This window comes from Poeciliopsis prolifica, unplaced genomic scaffold (genome assembly GCF_027474105.1).
Source record: "Poeciliopsis prolifica strain line A6 unplaced genomic scaffold, Auburn_PproV2 SCAFFOLD014, whole genome shotgun sequence".
Lineage (NCBI taxonomy): Eukaryota > Metazoa > Chordata > Actinopteri > Cyprinodontiformes > Poeciliidae > Poeciliopsis > Poeciliopsis prolifica.
Window position 1 is genome coordinate 570,212 of NW_026562389.1, and position 20,317 is coordinate 590,528.

The 20,317-nt window shown below is 36.0% G+C and overlaps 1 protein-coding gene across 3 annotated transcripts in view; it reads left to right on the plus strand.

The window, feature by feature from the left end:
- Positions 1-20,317, plus strand: part of ccser1 (coiled-coil serine-rich protein 1) — a 132,824-nt gene that overhangs the window by 29,546 nt on the left and 82,961 nt on the right. For all 3 annotated transcript variants that reach the window (XM_055039678.1, XM_055039676.1, XM_055039679.1), the window contains exons 7-8: positions 11,631-11,805; positions 19,436-19,513. In XM_055039678.1, the coding sequence (XP_054895653.1) occupies positions 11,631-11,805; positions 19,436-19,513 (253 nt within the window). The remainder of the gene's footprint in view (positions 1-11,630; positions 11,806-19,435; positions 19,514-20,317) is intronic.

Genomic DNA, 20,317 nt, shown 5'->3' on the forward strand with positions numbered 1-20,317 from the left:
ATGATTGTTTTATAAGATCTCTCAGCTTACTTCAGGTTGTCAGATGGGACTTGTTTGAGTGATATCTTGATTCTTGGGTTGGCAATAGAGCTTGGCTTGTGAACTGGAAGTCAGCTTTCCAAAATGTTACTGTAAGTTGCAATAGATTTCTGTCATAATAGGATAAAGATTTTTTAAAATAGATTTTCTTTTCTATATTGCCCAACCCAATCTTTATCTATAACCCTTACCCAGTCTTTTGCATAATACTTTCAGCGTGCCTGTTAGATCTCATTAAATGTAATGACATTATAGAACTGTCTCGTGTACTTATAAACTAATGATAAAATTGGTTTTAATGTTAATATTTAGTATGGAATATATAATCTGTGATGTTGTACCATCCTACCTGATTTAACAAGTGAAACAATCAGATCAACACAAATAATCCATATGCTTCCCTCTATTCTCAATCACATAACATTGCACATGTGGAAGCTGGGACTTAAAAATAGATAAAGAAAAAATCCCACTGAGTCCTGGAGTATCACAGGAGACAGATAAAAAAACACTGCTGCATGATTTGCTGACAAAAAGACACATGCAGTTTAAAGGGGAAGTCTTGGAACAAAGAGTAGATTTCCCTCCCTCTGCGTTCACTTCGCTAGTTTATAATGATGCAGAATTTCTTTATCCAACAAGAGGTGACATGACTCTGGCTTTCACTGAGTAATCAGAGGTCTGGGGACATTACATTATAATTTAATCAATATGTTATTTTGTTTGTTTTCTTCACCTTGGCATATTTTACCTTGGGAAACTTGTTTTCATAATCTTGCAGCAATTGTCTAGAAATCCCTTGTTGCAGCTCAGCATTTGGTTCTCAAGATGCTGTGGAATAAAAGTTCGGACTATTCAGTCTCATGAAAGCTGTGCCATAATTACATCTGCTGCCATGCATGTTTCTTTTCACACTTGTTTCTGTTCTATCACCTGGCCCATTGCGAGCATATTAACTATTTAACCCTGAGTTACAAATAATTTTGAACTCTTTCTTCTCCTTGCTCAAAGTGGATACGTGTTGTTCTAATTTGGCACACATAGAAAATAGGAATCTACTTTGTTAATCCTCTTCAGTGGTGCCAAAAACTCTGAAAAATGCAACCTCTTCTCCATAACAGTCCAGGGTCTTTGTCAAAGGTTTAACTATTATGAAAAGTAGATGTTGTTGACAAGATCAGATATGTGTATTTTATTAACTAGAATGATTATAACTGATATGGAAACATTAAGTTTCCTTTGCATTGTTGAGATTAAAGGATAAAAAGAATTAAGAAACATAAAGTTTATTAAAACGTGAAACAATAACTCTCCTTTAAAACAAAAATAGTAATAAAGTTTGAATTAGATGCCCTTACTGACTCTAAAAAAATCCATCAAAACAGCTGAATATGGTTTCTGTGCAAACTATTTAAAGCCTTGTCACAGTGAATATTTCTCAGTTTTGCAGAGTGCCGCTGTGACTCCTTAAACACAACCACCATAAAAACTCGACTCTCTGCCATGGAAGGACTTAAATAGATCCACCAGTTAAGAACTGCACAGAACATAAAGAATAAAATATTCGTTTTGGTATGTTTGGCTTAACTGCCACATTTATATAATTTTATGTTCAGATTAAACAAGACATGGTCTGTCAAGAGACACTAATATACTATGAATGATTTATTCATTTAGCTTCAAATACAGATTATGTATTAATAGATGCTGTTATCAAATATTTATTTCTTAACCTTATTAAACTCTATAAATGACATGTGAAAAAAATGTAATAACATATTGCAGTCATACAAATTTCTGATAATTTACTATCAGTAGTATTACTTGTATTGACATGCACTTTACAGAAAATATATTAATTGTTCCCTATGTTTTTGATGTTTAGAATATTTTATATCTTAATGCTTATCAGTCTGAAGTTGGTCATTGTTTAAATGGTAGATGGGGAAAATAATTGAAATCTAATCTAAAACTACTGAAGTTTTAGATTAAAATGTTGTCTTAATACAGAATAGACCAGCTGAGGAGTCTTCTGTGTGGGTTTCTAACATTGGTAGAATCTTGGTTACTTTCGGCATATATTGAGAATCATTTCACGTTTCTCACACTACTGAGTGTTTTTCCACTCCAAACAACAGTCTATCTAAAAATGTAAAATGTGAGTGCAGATAACTTAATCCTCTACTTTGTCACACAGTGGTTGAGATGTTCTCACAGAGATGTTGCTATGTTGTTACATTCCAAGAGCCAGAGAATGAATGTGTACATACAGATTAGTGAAGCTGCCATTTTGAGTCGAGAACAAGAAATTATGTTACTTAGTAGGTTTAGAGTTGGGTTTTAGATGTACGACGACAGAGAGGATGATGCTCGGCTCACAAGCACTGGGTGCTGCCCCTCGGCAGGCCTCCACAAAGCCTGCCAGTCAGAAGAAAATGGGCTTTTATGGGCTTAAAGAGCCCGGAGCTAATATTACAGGCGACAGCAGAGCTGAGGGGCCACATAACAGGCAGCATGAGATAAATAAGGATTTGTTTTGAACTGTGAATCATGCAATATTGTGCAATAAAACATACGGGGCTTCAAATATGTATTATACGTCCTTTTTAATATCCTGCTTTTAAAAGGCTTATTTTTTGCTGTATTTAAGGGAGGGATAATACCCCTCATTTTTTCCACAAACTGTCAAAATTTCTAAACGTCTGAATAAAATATCTTTCATCAAAAAAGATATTTTTGATGAAAAAAATATCGTTTTTTTTATCTCTCATCAAAAAACTTATGGATTACAATATTAATGCCCTTTGGTAGTATTTTCTACAAAGCTGTGTTTTTAGATTTTAGAAAGTATAAAATATTTATTTTTAAAGTTGAAACCTTCTTGGCCTCTGTAGTTGAATCTTTATCAACAGTTATGCTTTTAAATTATTGGTAGCCCTGGCAGATTTGGATTTAATCTGTAACAGTATTTTTTTTCTTACAATGAAAATACAAACAAATTTGTCTGTCTTTTAGAAGATGCCTATCTCATTTGCAATCAGAAACAAATGAGAAAAACAATGATGAATTTAAATCCAACTTGGCTAGGGGTATAAATAATTTTAACTATATATTATGGTATGAGTGGTTTCCAGTACTTGTCAGTTAAAGGCATTTTTTTAAAGGTTTTATTGACTCTGCTGGTCTTTCTTTGATAGTTAATTGACAAGAAAGTGAGTAAAGAGAGAAGGGGAAGAAGTGGCAAAGGTCGCTAGGCGGGGAATTGAACCTGCGACGGCCATATTGAGGAGTAAGGCCTCCATATGTAGGTTGTGCTTAACTCCTGCGCCACCACAGCACACCCAGTTAAGAATGTCTTTAACAAGAATGTAAGAGTGATAGCTCTGAATAGTTTGAATTTACAATTAAAGTTCTATCATATGCAAAAAAAGTGTTGGTTTAAATTGTTTGTCAGCATACTAGTGTCTTCTTGTTTTATTTAATTGCATATTTATTATTTACCAAGAAGATAAAATGGCCTTGGAAGGGAGTGTGCCTCATTGGGTTTCTCTGACAGCTTATATTCATTGAGCCATGGACTTTGGTAATAGGAAACAATATCTTTCATCCATCAGATTCCAGCTGTCTTGTTTGGCACTTGACAGATCAGGTTTGCAAGCTGATGCCATGCCAAGAACAATTTATTTATGCTTCAACATAAATTGTTAGTCTGATAAAGTTGCAGGTTGTTTTCTGGTCATGTCAGAAAGTGGACGTCTTCTTCCCAAGAAAATGCTTTGCAGTGCTTCTGCTCAGTTTCATCCCAGACAACATAATGTCATTATAGCGAAGCCTGTTTTTATTGTTCATCCTCCCATTTTTCCCCATTGTGACCTTGTTTTCTTCATTTTAGGAATTAATAGGGCTTTGTGATTTTTCCATATGTTAATCCTGTTTCTCAGTAATAATTTCATATTCAAATGATTAACTCTTCTTTTTCCTTCTGCTCTTTTTTGTTACTTATTCTTTGTTTTGCACATTCCCAACATCCATTTACAACTCACAAAACCATAATGCAGAGCTGTGATATAAAATCTAATAAATAGCTTTGTGATGATATTGATTTTTCCCCCTTCAAAATAAAACAGTTGAATGAACATACTTTAAGAATGGTGATTCCTTCTTTTATGAAATGTAGTTAATAGCTTTTTATTACAATTACAGCTTGTGCAGCCTATCGTGAACAAGTTTCTTATAATTACACAGACTCAATCAAAATGAGTGAAGATCTAGAGTTTACCATCATAATGTAGGGAGAACTTGTATTTGGAATTGCTAAGTGTAATAACTCAAGCACAGACTTTTCATAATTTTTCTTGAAGGAAGAATTGGTAACTATAGGGACACATATGCAAGCTAAATCTAATTTAAATCATAACTTTGCCCTGATTCAGTTGGAAAACCTTTGTTTGCTTGTCCTGTTGTTCTGTGCAGGTGGTGACAACAATGCAACAAGAAACTAACAACAAATCAGAATTATGATTCATCTTAAGCAACATCTTTAGTCTCTGTCAAGAACTGAGGCAGCCTTGCTGTGACAGGAAGAATGGAGATGAAAAGCTGAAGTGCATATGCTTTTATTTTTGTTTTTCACAGTGACAGCACTGTGGAACCATCTGCAGGCTTTGGTACATACAAGCTCAAATTAAAAGCTCATTATACATTTAGCGTCTTGTAATGTGGAAAATTTTAATATATACTATGTGATATAATAGTTTTTTTGTTTTTTTTGTTTTTACATATTAGCTTTAATGGCTGTAGGGTCATCTGAAGTATAATGAGGCAGCACTTTATTTAAACAAACATAGCTGCGATATAATTATTCTGTCATTAAAATTCAGATTCTTTATTGTCAGTGCTTGAGAATAAATAATGGGATATTATCATGGCCCTAAGTAGTAAGTAAGATCAACAAAATGCATCATCCAAATAATTTTCTCCTTTGGATGCACAATTTACTGATTAAGATGAATAACAACAACAACATAAAATCAGCTTTGTGTTTGTTGGGTTTGTCACTCATGGCATTCTGGCCATGAGTGACATATGCACCCAATTGATTCAGTTCTAATAAAGAATAACAAAAGGGCACTGTATCTTTAAAACATAACAGAGGAGAGGATCCTTTAGTGCATGCACAACAATATAAACTCAAGAGAGTAACTTGTGTCAGAATGTCTGAGGCAGAAAGTATGGATAGCAGACAAACACACAGTCAGCTTTTTGAGCTATAAGCAATAATACTTCTCTTTTTTTGGAATATTTAAGCCTTTAAGCCTTCCACACAAGAGAAAAATATTAAAAAATATATCTTGGCAGCATTCTCTGAAACAGGAATATGTTATGTGACACATGGGATGTCAGTAAGATTGTTCTCTCCAAGCAACAACAAGTTGTAATATTAACTAGCACAAGTCTCTTCTGTTAACTCCCCCTGGTTTCTTCGTTTGGTCGCCACATTTTATGGAGAAAATAAATGAACTTTTCTGTAATAGGGTTTTCAACCACAGGCCAAGTAATCAGTTCATTTAAATTCAAGAATACTTTCTTTGTTATGTTACAGCCTTATTTGCACTAATTTAACCTTTGCCTTAAAATTCTTGGTTTCCTGTTTCTAATACATTTGTTTTTGTGAGTAATTTTGTAGAAAAATCTTTGTTTGGGTTTGACTAATACTTACATTTTAAAGTAAATGTCCATATATATTAACTAAGAAATTTTTATTGCATTATATTGCCTTCAGTTAATCTACTAATAAAATCTTTTGGAATGAAACAGTTTTTTTTTTTTTTTTAAATAAAAATATATCATAGTTGATAGTATTAGATCCAAATGAGGATTTTAATTTTATTAATATGTTAAATAGATGCTATACAAAAAACAAATGATACTAAACAAATAATTTGGCTTTCAATTTACAAAAAAAAAAAAATCTAATCTAGGTTTGCAGAAACATCTCGGAAATATTCACATAAGTAAGTTGTAAGCATTTGTCAGGGGAACATTTACATGTTACTTGTTGAGGACATATTAGAAGATATAGGTGACCTCACTGTAGGATGAAGTTATTCTAGTTCTTCCATGAAGTCCAGCAAGGATATTTTCAAGGAATTTGAAAATCAGTTCAAATTCCTGATTTGAACTGTACTTGTTCCATAACGGGGAGGTGAGGGGATGTATCTCAGGTGAGGGGGATGTATCTCGGGAGTTTCTTACCTGCTTTGCACTCACAGAACAAGATCTCTGATTGGCTTGAGTTCTGAATGTCTTAGCAGGATAATGCTGTATTCAGAGAAACTCAGGGATGCACAATTCGTCTGTCAAATGGGGACAATTCTGTATTGGAGTGATGTTCGGCAACTTTTTTTCTTCCTCTTTCAAGGCCAGTGTGGTGGTTAGACACTTTGACAGTCTCTGAAGATGATAGGCTTTGCCAGAGCAAAGTAAACACACAGGAAGACTGCATGGACCTCGTTTAAAAGATGCATTGATTCTGTGTGCAGAATGCATAGGAACGCAAAGAGGACATTAGGGTTAATCAGAAATTTAACCCTGCCATATAACTTTAGTTTAAAATTTTCTTCCTCTGTCTGTCTGGAGAGTTGAATTCACCATTAGATTCACTGCCTGGAGCTCGGCTTGTGCTCACTCTTTAGTCACAGATGCACTTTATGTCGGAGATGAGTTTAATGGCAGCATTAAACATCCGTAGCCTCAGGTGCTGAATGCAGATGACTGCGCCGTTTCTGTCAGGTGGAAAGAAGGAGTGACAAATGAGGGTGATCATTCTCTTATAGCCGTGCTATACGGTTGTACTTCTCTTGCGCAGGCATAGATGTCTGCATTGCACACATGAGCACAGCCATACGCACAAATTGGATTCCCCCATAAACGTGTTCGCCGGTGTCAGTAATGTTTAATGATGAAAAATTTGGCAGGGGAGACCGAGTGCTTTTCTAAATGTGCCTCAGTGTTTAAGTGTCCCTTGCAATTATCGTCCGTGAGACAGTGTCCTTTTTTTTATTGATGACTGACGAAGTCGCAGTCCAGTGTTTCTTACTGCTGCTAAAGATAACACACCTGAATCCCCTGCGGTTTATTTGACATGCAGTCATTATTCATCAACTGAATATTATGTAAACCTAGAGTTGGAAATATGCATATAGGTACGTGTGTTTCTCGCTCTGCGTGTGTTGTTTATTGCCAGTGTGCGTGTTCAGGTGTCAGCACCAAGAGCCAACAGCCTTGTAATAAAACACTGGTAAAATATTGAAAGTCATAAAAAGGCAGATAATTGGCTTTTTCAGGTTGGGTGAAATGGATCACTTCTAACACTGCAGTTGAAAAATGGCTGCTGAGAGGAGTGAGTCAGATGGATGGAGAGCACAGTGGAAGTTAGAGAATGAGTAGAAAAACCAGATATATATAGAAAAGTACAAAAAAAAAAAGAAATGAAGAGAAGAGAGAGGAAAATACATGTCCTCAAAAAGAATAAAAAGATTAAAGAGTGTTGCACACTTTTAGAGAAAATTGGGGCACGAGAAAAAGAAAACATTTCTTTAATTTCTTTCTTTTTTCTCTAATATATTTTTTAGAAAAACCTTCAAAAGAAAGACTACTTTAACTGCGCTTGGACCTCCTGAAGTAGTACCAGATTCTACCACTAGCTGGTGTAGTAGAACATACGCATCTGTCAATTCAAAATAGGACTTTGTATAATCTCTTAATTGCTTACTCTCACTGAGTCCTATTCCCAGCAATCACATGCTTTGCAGATGTGCGGTGTGTGTATTTGTGGTTGTGTGCATGTATTTGTGGTTGTGTAAGAGAGAAAGACACAGAGAGAGAGAGAGAGAAAGAGAGTTATAGAAACCGTGAAATAGAGTGAGAGTGTCTGGCTACCAGCTCATGACAGTGAAAAGACAGATGACCCTGAGTGGAGGAACGGCCTCCCTGCCTGTATAGCATCTATCATCACTGAACAGACTTGTCTTCTACTGTTTGCTGCACTTCCCTTTGTGTGAGTGTGTACGTGCTCGCATGTGCGGGGTAATTACCCACAGATGAAACTCATGCTTAGCTGGAAAATAACTTGTCTTCCCTGTAACTACAGACCACAAAAATCACATGCATGGATGCACATGCACCCACAGATTCGCAGAACATAACGCCGATTCGCTTAAAACTCCTGGAGGGAATTTCAACCAAGAATCAAGTCTTTGAGATATCTATGATGTGCAGGTTTTGGCCCCCAACATGAAGATGAGTCACCATATTTCACCAGTTTATTTTTCCCCACACAGCAGCTGTTATGCAAGTGTGCTCATATAGTGCAAAAAAAGCATGTTCTCCTTTACCAAAGCTACTGTGCTGTCATTATAGATCAACCACCGGTTTTAAAGTTTTGTCGTTCTCTTAATGAATTTGTACAGATCAAAATTCGTCCGTCCGTCAGTACCACCGGCAAATACAGTCACAAAATAAGGGTGAAAAAACTTACAAGTTTGAAAATTTGAGTCTAAAAAGTATGGGATTTTGAAATGTAAAATTTGTAGGAATGTCAGAGAAGGAAGTCGCTACATTAATTCTGAAACACTTTTATTGAAGATATGTGGTTTTAAAACCTTTTACTGACTGAAATCTGAAGTGTGTTGGTCATTGTACTCAACATCCTCTAACTTGACACCCTAAAATAAAATCTGTTTTCAGACCCAGCAAAGAGAACAACTTCATATTTAGATTCAAAACCTTCCACAAAAAACCGAGCTTTACAAATTTTGAAGTCTTAAAAGAGATTAATATATGTAGAGATCTATATGTTTTAACTATTCAGTTGAAGAATAACAACAAACCATCCTTGCTATGTTGCGTACAATGTAACTCATAAATGTTTAAACAGTTATTATGTGAGTAAAACCTGATATGTGAGAAAAAAGTGACATTTTAGGAGCTGTTGTCTACTTTAAGTATTTTACTATGCTGCAATAAAATTATTATTAATTTCAGGGCAGTAATTAATAAGAATTAAAAAAAAATCTGAGTTTTCTTTCTTGTCTTTTTTTACAGTCCCCCCCATGTAAATAACAACACTGAGATGGCTAACAAAAAGTGTCATGAAATAGCTGAATTTTTTTTACCAGGAGAATTTAAAGTGCCATCTATAGAAAAATAAATCAAACTTCAAAACCTTGTAAAAGTCAGACAAAGGGTAAATGTGTTACCCTCTGAGAAACATACACATGCAGTAAAACAAAATACAAAACCCTTTGACAGAAAGGGGGGAAAAAAGACTTTGTTTTTGCACTCTGCTATTTGACGCGGCGCTCAGAGAGAATAACCGACTGATCTTTTGTCATTTATTTTTGCTCAACTCATCCCTCTTGAATAGCATGTGGGGCAACTGAGAAAAAAACATGCCGATAGTTCACCTTATCCAGAGATGTCAAACAGAATCAAAACACTACAAACATTACAGTTTTAGAGTGGGGACAAAAACACCCACAGCCTCTTGACAGACACCGTTCACCTGTCCTCAAAAGGCTGCCTGTTTCCTCGACATTTGTCTGAGCGGCTCAGCAGAATCCCCAGAGGGCTACCTGAAGCTTTGATACCGCATCAACTCAGTGGAGTGGTTGTCACAGAGAGAGGGGGTGGGGATCGAATGGGCTAAGGGGAAGTTAAAGAGTTGGTAGACAAGGGCTGAGGACAAGGGTTGGGTGGGGCTTGCTTTGGGAGGAGTTGCAGATTTAAAGAAAAAGGAGACGTTATGACTTCGACTTACTAAAAGTAAGTCGAAACAGTTGCATCTTTTCAAAATATGCAGTTCCGAATTATTTTGGGTTATTGATATTTTTGCGATATTGTCTTCTTTTGGTCTGAAAATTGAGTTTCCAGCAAAATTTATTGTCCGACTTAACACTCTACCGCTGTTTATTTGGTCATTTTTCTGGAAGAATGAGACAGAAGGCCTCTCATCTCCTCTCACCCTCCTCTAAATGGCCATCAGTCAAAGCGAACATGCTCGCCTCATGATGAAGAGCTCCACGTGCTACTGACTGCCTCTTTTACTGCAATCACTCCCTCTCCATCCTCTCTTGTTATGCAGAGTATGAACTCAGAAGGTGTCTGTGTGCTTTTTCAGACAAGAGGTGGTATTTCACAGCTCACCTTTTCAAAATGTCATAAAAAAGTGAAGATATGTATGCTGATGTCAAAGTATCACAATTTAGCTGGGAGTTGTTAATGCATAAATTAAGGTCACTTCAGCATATTAAATTGTTTTATTTAACCAGTTTCTTGATGTCAGGAGTGACATGCATGTGGGGAAAAAAGTATCATGAAATGTACACAGTCAGATGCTTTTCTTAAGTCTCCATTTGGATGTTTTAAAAAATTAAGTTCAGTTCTTTTCAATGAAGCAGCTGACTAAAATCCGCTTAACACATCTGTGTATCTGTCTTTTGTTTCAATGCTATAGTAAGATGATTCATAGGAAAATAGCACTCTCATCATCTTTCTACGAATTTGTCAAAGTATGATACACAATTTGATCACCAAAACCTCTAGGGATGCACAGATTTATTGGCACCGATTTCCCTAATTTGGGCAAATTGGAGATCAGCCGAGTTTTACGTAAGAAGTCAATCTTAACCACAGATTTTATCTACTGTGGCAAACTGTCATCTTCTTCTGCTCTGCTGTGAGAGAGGTTTGACCGGCCCATCAGATCAGGTCTGTGTTTGCAGTTAACAATAGTCATCTCACTGTTGGAAACTCATCAATTTTTTTGCTACAATAGTAACGTTTTAGACAAAAACATTGGTGTCTGTCAAAATCAGAGATGGTCAAGATTTTTAATAGATGGGTAATCGGTGATCGGCCAGAAAACTTCAATCGATGCGTCCCTATGAACCACATGAACAGTGAAGAAAAATCCAAAGCTGGAATTCGAATCCAACAACTTCTCTGCTGTGGTGGCTCGCAATCTTCCAAGAAATCAACTCAGGAAACCCAACTAATTTTCACACCGTGTTTTTCAAATGGCATGGTTAATTAAAACGGTAGTTAAGATGAGTCTTTTGTCATAAAGTGAATGAAATGAATTAAGCTAAAAAATGTTATTGCTTTGTAGAGAGTATTTGGAGGTTCACTTCTTATCAAGTTTTATAAATGTGCCTTTTTTAGAGAGATCTTTGGACTATCTGTACACCTTGTATCTAAAGTTTCTTGTGTACATCTCTTCTGCTGAGAGAGCTCATTGAACGCACACACAGGCACACCCACGCGCACAGACGTGCTCACACAATTGGACGATGTCTCTGCCTTTTTCACTGGTCACGCGCGATATCACACAGGGTTTTTGGAATTACTTGGATACCACAAAACAGCTGGTATCGCCACATTACCGTAGAATGTATCATCTACGCTATCGGTGCTCACCAATGGCAGCAAGGACAGCAGCAGGGAGAGCTGAAGCCAGGTCAATGATCCTGTTTTCACGCTGGTTCATGCTATTATTACTTTTTTTTTACTTCTCTTTGCCTCTTCTCCAGGGAACTCAGTCGACCAACCAGTCTGCTGCCCACTGAATGTAGCATGGGGCCTGGTTTAGGGAAGGATGACGACCCTCTACCACCGGGGCTGGAGAGCCTTCCGCTCAGAATGATGCAGCAGGAATGCACAGCGGTCAAAACCCTGCTTTTAAGACTGAGAAGAACATTGCAGGAGGTGGGTGATGTATTTTCACACAGCACCAAGCATATGGACACATTTGATGTGGATTTGATCTGTTTTACTGATGGGAAACAAAGCTTTCCGAACCGACCTGGCCCTCCGTGAACAAAGTAATTTTCCCCTAATTTAAATAACCGGTGGCCTTGATTGGTATCAAGCATTTGTGCTCACAAAACATACGTCTCTGAAGCTATTGTGGAGGAATGTTGGACAAATATTTGTAGAATTTAGTAAGTTCAGTCTCAGTAGAGGACCTTTGAAAATGAAGTGCCTTTTTATGGTTGTTCCACACTATCCCATCTGTATTTAATGTCAGACTTTGTGTAGTCATATTTTGGTTTTTCTTTTAGTCATTCAGACATAGACGTGATGGCCAGACATTTTTCCTCAGATTTTTCTGTAAGGCAGTGATATTCATAGATCCATGAACTGCAGCAAGTTGTCCTGGTTCTGAAGCAACAAAACAGGCCCAAATCATCACACCACTACTTCCATGTTTGACTGTCAGAATGATGTATGTTAACCCAATTTTGCCTCGTCAGTTAACAGAATAAGTCCACAAAAGTCTTTGGCATGACCAGAATGTTTTTTTCTTTCTATGTCATATATAAAATCAGTCTTTGAGTTCTTTATGGTTAGTTGTTTCGATAAATTTTTCCACAAATGCATTTTTCCCCCAGCCCCTTTCCTTTTGTTAAATTCTGACCACAGATCTTAACCAAAGCAAGTGATTCTTGCAGTTCTTTCTTTCTGATTTTTCTGCCTGCCTCATGTTCTCAGACAACCTATTGTTAAGTGATTGCTTGAGCCTGTGGGTCAAACAACTGAATAATGAAATTGTTAACCAAAAAAAAAAAAAAAGATTCTGAAAATTTATGACTAAACAGACGAGTTCTTTCCCTTTTCATAGTGGGGAAGGTTGGACAGCCATTACTTAAATAGTTTAAGAAATTAAACCACTTACAAAATGTGCTTTACTTAGGTTATCATTGTCTGTTGATAAAAGTTGTTCGATAGTCTTGAACAACTATTGTGTCAAAATCTTTAGGAATCCTTGAATTTCTCCACATTTATTTTTGCTGCTTTGTTTTTGTGTTTTACATAAAACCACCAATGAAATACATTGAATACTATTTTTGTGACATGAGAAAATGTGAAAAATTTACCTTGGACTGATTAGGTTCTAAAAGCATCACATTATTTTTTCACTGGCATAAATTTATTTCAAAAGTATTACTCTCAGTTGTTTATGTCTTGATTAATCAGCTTTATTAAATGTCATAAAAGTGTATTCCTTATCATTTTTACATTGCCTCTTTGATCTCTTTCTTGTATTTCAGAAGATGCACCTATAATGTCTTTAAATGTCTGCCATAATACAGTTTCTGTGTTCTCAAGCATGCAGGAAATGCATGCATAAATCATTCACTTACAGACTATAACTTTGCTCCTTAAATTTCTCTTTCAAGCTTTAGTTTTACCTCAGGCAATGAAACCATTTGATTATGAATCTTTGAAATTCTGTAAAATCACCTTCAAATTACTATAGAGTTGATTGATGGTAATGGTCACTTAGTAAAGCATTGACACGTTACAATAGTGTAGTTTTGCAAGGTTTAACTATGCAGACCATATGTTTGTATTAACTGCCTAGTTATTCAGCCTCGTGAGTCTTTAAATGGTTGGAGAAAAAAAATGTATGGTTTATATTTTTTAAAAACTATTTGTTTTTTGAGGATTTTAATTGTAGTTATGCACCACTATCAGTTATGCAGTGAAATAAGTGATTAATATGGTTTAAGTTTTGCATTTTTGCCCAAACCATGCCTGAGGAAAATCTGACTTTTTATGTGAAGTAAGAGACAAAAATTGATTATATTTCTGGCTGTGGGTTTATTAGTAGTAATTTGAAATCAAACAAGCAACAAATAATAGGTTGCATCATAGTTGAATCAATTTAAGTCACAATCACACTACAGACTGATTCTCCTTTGTAAGAAAAGAAAACATAACTGAGAGAACCATATAATTATTATTTTTCTTTTATGATGTAGCTGTTTTTCCACAAAAACAGAATTGATTGTGCAGCTTATGCAGATAATTTATTTATTTCACATTTCATACATATCACCAGATTTTAATAATAACACAACATTGCATGTTTCCTTGGCTCAGGTCTGTCTCACACATCACATCACAAATACAGAGAGGAGACTCTCTGTCACTGCAAAGGTTTTAAAAACATTTGCAGAAGTCTTGTGGAAAGCAGATTATGGTTAAATATTTTCAACATACACATATATTTGTTGAATATATTGTTTTGTGACCTAATGCCTTTTTGTCATTTAACTAAATCACGAAAAAGCGCATTTTAGTGTGGTAAAACAGTTTCTGGTTGTCTTGCTTCTTTTCACAAAAATGTACTTTTTGTTACATTTTTGCAAATGTAACAAAAAGTACATTTGCACTTTTTGTTATCTTTATTCCTGACTATTTTGGTGAATCAAAGTGAGACGTTTGCCACATGCTATTTTGTACATGACATATGTCCTGTTATATAAGCTTACAGGTCTCTTTGTACCTACTTTGACAGCCAATGATTTGAAGTTATAAGCTATAATCTACTCATATCTTCTCCGTTGCGATGGGGTTATGTGCCACCCATAATGCAAGCTTGCTTACAGGTATTTTGGTCTGCATAAGGGTTCAAAATCTGGTATATTTCTTTAAAGCCAGTTGACTCAAACAGTGATTATACCTGCAATGTAATTGTTAGGTGTTACACATGTTCAGAAAAATAAATGCAATTTATATTAAAGGAAGTTTTGAGCAAAGCAGTTTTTCTTATATTCTTTAAAAGGAGCATCCTTTTTCTTATATTATTGCAACATTTCACAAATAGAAATACAGTAACTTTGGTAATTCCAGCCGACCTAAAACAAGAGACATTTGGACTCATTTAATTTCAGACAGTGAGATGTGCGTCTTCTCTTCAGTGGATGTACAGTTCTGGTTTCAACTGTAACTTCCAGGTTGGTATGATAAATAGGAATCTTATCGTATTATCTTAATTAAAAAAGGTTAGATTAAAAAAGACAGGAAATAGTAAGTTACTCTGCATAAAAATGTTTATAAATTGGTGCAATTCAGTTGGTTGGGCTGTTTAAGCTTTATCTGGGTGTGACATGGTACAGGAAAAAAATGAAGGAGCAACTTGGTCCAGAACCTGGGAAAATCCTTTAAAAAAAAACTACAAAAAACAAACATACAAAAAAAAAGAAAACACTTCAATACCTCTATAATCTTCTAAAGATCAAAGCGAGCAGCTAATGTCAGCCCACGGAGGCATATGTACGGCTTTCTCCTGATCTGTTTGCTGTTCATAGCTCTGTTTTGTCTCCATGGGCCACAGAGACGGCGCAAGAGAAACACGAAATAGTAATTTATAGAGTGACATAAACTAAAGGGATGATGAAGTTGCAGAAGAGAAAAGGGGTGCACAGCAGCAGAACATAAATATGAAAGAGGAGACACTTTGCCCTCTTTGGTTTCTTTGTTGCATCATTAACTTGCAAATTATCTTGCTGTCACGGTCTTTGGGTTTTAATGTGTGTGTTTTGGTTTGGTATTCTTGCTGTATTTCTATAGTATGGTTGTTGTTTTTTCAGTGTTGCCTTCTTCTTTCCCTGCACACCTGGTGTTAGTTTTCTAAGCATCACACCTGCATTGTGTAGGTGTTTCAGCTTCTCTGGCATAAATAAGGTGTGTTGGAAACATCTAGAATTTTAATATGTGCTAGGTTTTAAAATGAGTCAGTCACTTAGGGTTAGCGTATATTGTTTTGTCCACTAGAAATTAAAATTTTTTGGAAAATTACTGAGAAGATGTTGTGCTAAGACTTGGCTATATGTCTTAGTACATATGTCGCTGCACATATTTTATGTATCATTCTTTATTCCATGGATGAAATCTAACTCTGGAATATTCCAGAGCAACAAGTTGTTCACCAGGTGAGGAAAGGGAACATGAGGATACTGTTAGAACTATGAACAGACCAAGAAGGGTTACAAGCATTTCAGATCTGTATTGTATGGTTGATGACAAGAAAGAGATGGTAAGTAAACGGGGTTTTATCCTGGATTAGAAATTTCAACTGGCCTTTATTAAAACTGATTGGTTTCTTTGAAAGTTACAAATTGGTGGAAAATCTAACGAAAGAAGAATAATTTTTACCTTTATCACATTGTAAAGTATTTTATTTTAAACCTACAAAGTACTATTTTCTTTGGCAATATAACTTGTGATAGTAGGCTGCAGTCCTATTGCTCCTTCCTGAATAGTTTTCTGAAATGTTAGTGCTCAGCTTGTGTCTGTGCTATAATATTCTGTCAGATCCTGCTATTTCATTGCTTGCAGTGTTTTCTTGATGAAGCATGGCTTGTGTTTAAAAATCTGGTCTTCCAGTGATTGAACACTGAAAATTGTCTGATGTTTTAGTTCTTCACTCCTTTGTGGATTGTATCAATTGTTTTCATTTATTTTATGTGTTTGATGGAATATTTTTGATCAGTTGAATCTGTAGCTATTTGTACAGCTTCATTAAAAGCCACAGCATTATCAGGGTAAGAAAGAGCAGATTTTAAATACTGTAACATCTATTATGTATTACAATAAACCCAAATTGTGCCATGATATTAATTGTAAGCTATGTCATTCTAATTGACAACGCTTGCTGTTGCTAGTGTTAGCATGCTAACACATACAGGTAATCAGCTCAGTGTTATGCCAGAGTTTAATAACTCATTAGTTTGTACTAGAGACATGGCAAAATCTAAATTCTAAAATAAATATGGGAATTTTGAAAGAAATTATATATAAAAAAACAAAAAATCATGTCAGGATCTGAGCTCTTGCAAAGTATCAGCAGACATAATCAGTACAATTAATGATGTCACAAAAATGACTACAGGCCTGATATCGCTGAACCTCTTGGTATTCCTAGTGTTTACTTTGCACATTTGGCCAGCCATTCTCCGTCTGCTCCTAAATTATTTCTCTTTCAGCAGTTTATCCTCTTGGCTGCACAGAGGGAACATTTCTAAACTGCTGCTGTCTCGTGTGTGCGTAAAAGCAGCCTCACACAATGATCCCCATTTGTCAATGTCAGCCATGGTTTCTAACTAAAGTGTGATGTACCATTTGTTACAGTACATAGTCACAGCTCTTCCGGACATTCTTCTGAACCCCTACATACCTGTTCCAAGTCTGTTGTTTGACTCTAACCCCTACAGAATTGCTTGACTTTTTCTGTAATTGCAGGAACAAGTTTGTTGCATTCAGGTTCCAGTGCTTTCTGAAAATTCCTGGACAATCTGGGAAGTCTAGTTTATAGAGTTATTTGACAAAGTATAAGGATCATGCTAAGAAAATTGAAAAAATGAAAATAAAATTCTGTGAATTAAGTCAAAATATGAGAATAAAAGTATAAAGCTTAAATAATAAGAGAATAAAGTTGTATCACAAGAATAAAACTGTATTATGAGAATAAAGCCATTATATAACTTTAATCTCATAATTTTATCAATCCCAGGGTTGATTTAGATAAGGATTGCTGAAAAAAAAAGCATTTTATCCATTCAATCATCTAACCACCCTCTGCAGTGTCTCATTAAATCCTGTCCACTATTTGTAGTAAATTTGTACTCTTACTGTTATTCTTTAAGAAAATAGAAATAATAATAAAAATACTGGCAATTTTGGAACGTGAGCCCAGAAAGTATGAAGTTTTGACATGTGTGAGTTGTGTACATAATGTGTTGAAGTTTCTGTGGACTCCTAGAGCTAAATAGTGTGCGGTACGGTGCGAAAAGAACCAAAAACCAGCACCGTGCTGGAGAAAGGCTCACTAATAAGCAGAGTATTTCCAGCCTAGTCTTTCTACCATGTTGACCCAGGAACTGTGATAACCCTGATATTTTGAAAATGGCGCTGTTGTCCTATAAAAGCCCTAAAGTCAATTAGAGGGAGTGAAAATGAATGTCCCTTCTCTTATTTAAAGGCTTTCACTTCTTGATTTAGGAGACGTGAGTGTGTGATCAAAGGTGTGCATCTAACTACAAAACCTGCTTTTCTTTCTGAAGCCATTCATCATCTGTAGACATTCAGTTTCAGTGTAGTGCAAGTCATTAAATTCATGGCTCCCCAGCAGCCAATTCTTAAATCTGAGAGGCTTTTTACTGAGCCACATCTAATTGTAGGGACAGTTGTGTGTTGAGGGCTGTGGGACAGAGGTGACCTCACAGAGGATGTGTTTGTGTTGGAGAAGGAAGGAAGGAGGGATGCTGTGTCTGTGGGTGTAGTTGTCAGTGAGTTCACGGCTGTCTCTCTATGTAGGGAAAAGCATTGATCACAGATGACACATTGATGGCCTGGCGCCATAGCACACCTATAATTCTGATCGGGAGGTGTGTGTCTTTAAAAGGTCAGCCAAACCAATAAAACATCAAGTTTTTACCCTGCAAGGTTTGGACTCCAATGTTTCTCCCAACTTATTTTAAGTAGGTCAAAGCACTATATTATCAGGGATTTGGCTGAAAAAGTATGTTTTTCCAGTGTAATCTCCCACCAAACGACATACAGTATTAATCTGAGAAGGGTCAAAATGTGGCTAGAAATAAAACATTCATAAATTTGTTAAGAGTCTCTCATGGATGCCATTTTTGCCTGTCTCTTGCTCCACGCCTCCTGCTTTATTTTTGTTTCATCCCACTGACTGCATTAAATGACCACACACAGGCCAGGCATATTTATGATTTATGAAGATTTTGGGTTGCTTTTCTGTTTAAATGATGACATTTTTAGGCATGATGTGTGTGTTTCAGAAGAAATGGTGTAGAAAGGACAGATTGTTTTTGGTAAAAAATATTTTTACGTGACTGACACCTTAGAAACTTTTAAACGGATGTGTACCTTACAATCAGTCTGTTGAACTTTGCATGCATAAAAGAAACTTGAGTAGACTGTTCATCAAAATGTTCCCTAGCTCAGAGATCTAAATCCTCTCAGCTCAAGTCCTTCATGCTACAATTAACCTTCAGAAGTAATGGTTACACATAAGTTATTCAGTGAATGCATGTGTCCTTCAGTCTGCATGTCCATCCATTGCCTGCATTGGTCATATGTGTGTGTATGAGTGTGTTTGACTTTGCTGTCTGCCCAGTTTTTGCTTGTGTTGTTGTTTGCTGCCAAAATGCATATGATCACACTTGACGTTAGAAACCCGAATATGAAAGAAAACCGGTGAAATAACAGAAAGAACAAAAGCCATGTTGCCTACCTTGACGTTTTGCTGAATCAATAGAGACTCCAGCTGAGATCAGTAGAACTCATGTAAAATTGTCTGTCACATATTTGGGGAAACAGTTATAGCATAGAGATTCATGCTTCAGATAAAGAATTTCTCCTATATGGTTTAACAACAAAACAAATTTCAAAGAGTGCTAAATAATTCAGAACGCTCCACTTTCTTCACACAATAAAGCATAAATCGAGAGTAAAATTTATGAAGATTTCTTCACGTGATAATTTTGATGCCTTTCTGATGCTTTTGTGAATGTTTTTGCAGAGCACAGAGACGAGTCCAGCCAGCAGCCTTCAGTCCCTACCCATCAGTCCTTGCAGTGAGAAGTCTCTTCCATTAAAGGTAATCACCATTTTATCCTGTTTCTGCGTTATGCCTGTGTAGGTCATATTTTTATTAATTGTCTTGGTAAACATCCATGACAATGAGAATATAAGTAATAGATTTTGGTGGTGCTGTTTGGAGCAGGCACTGCAGAGCCAGTGGCTCATTCATTTAGGCAGATGAATTGATGATTGATATCCAACTTCAAACAGGAGACGACACGCATAGATTCAGACTGCGTGGTCACTGCATAGCACAGGCTAATAAAGTGTTATTTATAAACCCTGGACTCCACTGGTCACACTTAAAGTACAATGAGACACATCAAGTCAGTGCTTTATAGCTCCGCTGATTGACTTAATCTGTTGTTTTTGTCTATAACAGCTCCTTTGATAACACATAATTTACCCTCATGCCTCATTCATTAGTTGCAGCACTCAGTGACTTATACGGTGGCTTACTGTATACAGGAGAGAGAACAACACAGGAATAGCACTTTTAGTTTTAGTGCAATAGCTATTTGGGGCCATGTGGAGTTAGATTGATAGTCAAAAAGATTGAATTTAAATTTTATTTAGTCTCTTATTTTCATCACAGGTTCCACAAAATATTTAGGAAAAGATGCTGATCATGGATCGGTCATCTATAACAATTGGCAGTGCTGCATTGTTATATTTTGCTCCATATTTTGCTATTCCATTTTTTTAACAATGACAAGTGTATGACTTGTAAAACTGTATTGTAAGCTGTCAACTCTACTTCAATGATCAAACAAATCTGCTTTTCAATACAGACACCTTCTTACCCTTTACAGTGAGGTTT